The 2,853-nt window shown below is 41.5% G+C and overlaps 1 protein-coding gene across 1 annotated transcript; it reads left to right on the top strand.

Moving 5' to 3' along the window:
- Window positions 1–775: 775 nt before the first annotated feature.
- Window positions 776–2,196, top strand: LOC104231849 (uncharacterized). The gene is made up of 5 exons (XM_070148095.1): window positions 776–1,001; window positions 1,053–1,160; window positions 1,224–1,453; window positions 1,574–1,876; window positions 2,002–2,196. The coding sequence occupies exons 1-5, from the start codon at window positions 776–778 to the stop codon at window positions 2,194–2,196; spliced, it is 1,062 nt and encodes a 353-aa protein (XP_070004196.1).
- The last annotated feature ends 657 nt before the right edge of the window (window positions 2,197–2,853 follow it).

Here is a 2,853-nt window from a genome sequence, read left to right as displayed (position 1 = left end):
GAGTTCCATCTGGGAAAATTTTGGGGGTTATAGTCAATCGGAGGGGCATCGAGCTAGATCCAACAAAGATAAAATCTATTCGCGATTTGACACCTCCAAGAACCAAAAAAGAGTTTATGAGTATGTTGGGAAGGTTGAATTACATCAGTAGATTCATTGCGCAACTGACTACTACCTGCGAGCCCATATTTAAGTTGTTGAAGAAAGATGAGCCAATTAGATGGACAGATGAATGTCAAGAAGCTTTCGACAAAATTAAAGAATATCTGTCGAATCCACCAGTGTTGGTCCCACCCGAGCCTGGAAGGCCTTTGTTCTTGTACTTGACAGTGTTGGAGAATTCTTTTGGATGTGTTCTTGGGCAATATGATGTGACCGAGAAGAAAGAACAAGCCATATACTATTTGAGCAAGAAGTTCACTAGTTATGAAGCCAAGTACACTTTGTTGGAAATAACTTGTTGCGCCTTAACTTGGGTCACTCAGAAGCTCAAGCATTACTTGTTGGCTTATACCACCTATCTCATAACCAGGCTAGACCCCTTGAAATACATATTCCAAAAACTGATGCCCACAGGGAGGTTAGCTAAATGGCAAATCCTGCTTACCGAGTTTGACATAGTCTATGTCATCCGCACAGCAATGAAATCTCAAGCCTTGGCGGATCACCTAGATGAGAATCTTGTTATGATGAATATCAACCCTTGAGTACTTACTTTCCGGACGAGGAGGTAAATTCAGTTGAGGTAATTCCAGAAGACACCAATGCTTGGAAAATGTTCTTCGACGGAGCTGTGAATGCTAAAGATGTCGGGATTAGGCCAATTTTGATTTCGTCCACTGGTAAGAACTATCCGACCATAACCCAGCTTCGGTTTCTTTGTACGGACAACACTTCCGATAATGAAGCCTACATTATGGGCATGAATATGGCAGTCGATCAGGATGTGGAAGAATTGTTAATCATGGGAGATTCTGACCTGATTATTCGACAAGCTCAAGGTGAATAGGAAGCTCGATATATCAAGCTTATTCCATATAGGCAACATGTAGAAGATCTTAGCAAACAGTTCAAATCCGTCGAGTTTAGGTATAACCCTCAGTTCCACAATGAGTTAGCTGATGCACTGGCCACTTTAGCTTCAATGCTGCCGTATCCAGGTAATGTCCACATTGACCCACTGGAAATCTAAATTTGAGAAAGACATGGTTATTGCAATACAGTTGAAATGGAACCATATCTTCAGCCATGGTATCATGATCTCAAAAGATTCTTGAAAACAAAGGAATATCCCGAACAAGCTAGTAGAGACCAAAAGAGAACCATCAGAAGGCTCGCCAGTAGTTTCTTCTTGAGCGGAGAAGTCTTGTATAGAAGAATTCCAGATTTGAACCTTTTAAGATGCGTGGATGCCCAAGAGATCGGAAGAATCATGAATGAAATACACGCAAGAGTATGCGGACCCCATATGAATGTATACGTCCTTGCAAAGAAAATCCTTCGGGCAGGTTATTATTGGATGACCATGGAAAAGGATTGTTTTAGTTTTGTCCGAAAATGTCATCAATGTCAGGTACATGGTGACCTGATTCATGCACCGCCTTCAGAATTGCATCCTATGTCGGCACTGTGGCCGTTTGTTGCTTGGGGTATGGATGTCATTGGGATAATCGAGCCAAAAGCTTCAAACGGGCACAGATTCATCTTAGTTGCCATCGACTATTTCACAAAGTGGGTTGAAGCAATCACTCTCAAAGCCGTCACCAAGAAAGCAGTGGTGGACTTCATGCATTCCAACATAATCTGTCATTTTGGTATTCCTAAAACTACCATTACAGACAATGCTGCAAATTTGAACAGTCATTTGATGAGGGAGGTATGCAAATAATTTAAGATCGCGCATCGGAATTCTACCCCTTATCGGCCCAAAGCTAATGGTGTTGTTGAAGCAGCGAACAAAAACATCAAGAATATCCTCAGGAAAATGATTCAAAGTTCTAGATAATGGCAGAAAAGTTTCCTTTTGCATTATTGGGATACCGCACAACTGTGCACATATCAGTTCGAGCAACACCCTATCTATTGGTTTATGGCACTGAAGCCGTAATACCTGCAGAAGTTGAAATTCCCTCTCTTCGAATCATCGTTGAAGCTGAGATTGAGGATAATGAATGGGTCAAGACCCGTCTAGAATAGTTAACCCTGATTGATGAAAAGCGGATGGCCGCAATTTGCCACGGGCACCATAAAAGCGGATGGCCGCAATTGGAGGATGTGATTACTTGGATCTGATACAATCAAATGACAGAAATAAAATTAGAGAGTCTTATTGGTGAAAACCAACATGGGCACCATAAGGCGATGGTAAGTAGAGAAATTGAAAATGAGAGAGTCTTGTTAGTGAAAACTCGGAAAGAGCACTATAAGACGATGTTGAGAAGAGAAATGAGGAGGTCAGTTGGTGAAAACCCACAAAGGGCGCCACTGATCGAAAAAGGGATCCCTTACAACCATTGGTACTGATAGAGTACTAGCAAGGTTTCTCAATTTTGAGGTATGGGTTATGATGGGTTTATGAGAGTTGTATGGTTTGCACAGATCGGGTATCCAGTCCAAAAAGCGTGTCATATCTATTGAAGTCTGTGTGCACTCCAGATAAGTCCTTCTTTCCTTTCCCCGAAAGGGACACTTCTCGTTTAAATTCATTGTCCTGTCCGTTGTTTACTTTTCTTTGAATCCCTTTCGGTCTAATTCTCCTCCGAAACTAATACAAACAAAAGATGGAAAGATTGGTTTTACATGGTTTTGTTTGAGAAAAATCTAATATTCAAGAAAGCTCCCAGCTTCAGCAGG

Source organism: Nicotiana sylvestris, chromosome 6 (assembly GCF_000393655.2).
Source record: "Nicotiana sylvestris chromosome 6, ASM39365v2, whole genome shotgun sequence".
Taxonomy (NCBI): domain Eukaryota; kingdom Viridiplantae; phylum Streptophyta; class Magnoliopsida; order Solanales; family Solanaceae; genus Nicotiana; species Nicotiana sylvestris.
The sequence above is the reverse complement of the archived record's forward strand: the minus strand, read 5'-3'. Positions and strand labels throughout refer to the sequence as shown.

Excerpts from the sequence above, each read along its gene's own strand:
- LOC104231849 (XM_070148095.1), top strand. The coding sequence starts at position 776 with ATGTTCTTCGACGGAGCTGTGAATGCTAAAGATGTCGGGATTAGGCCA. Across the intron at positions 1,002-1,052 it reads GATTATTCGACAAGCTCAAG|AAGATCTTAGCAAACAGTTC; the intron begins GTGAATAGGAAG and ends GGCAACATGTAG. Across the intron at positions 1,877-2,001 it reads ACAGTCATTTGATGAGGGAG|ATAATGGCAGAAAAGTTTCC; the intron begins GTATGCAAATAA and ends TCAAAGTTCTAG.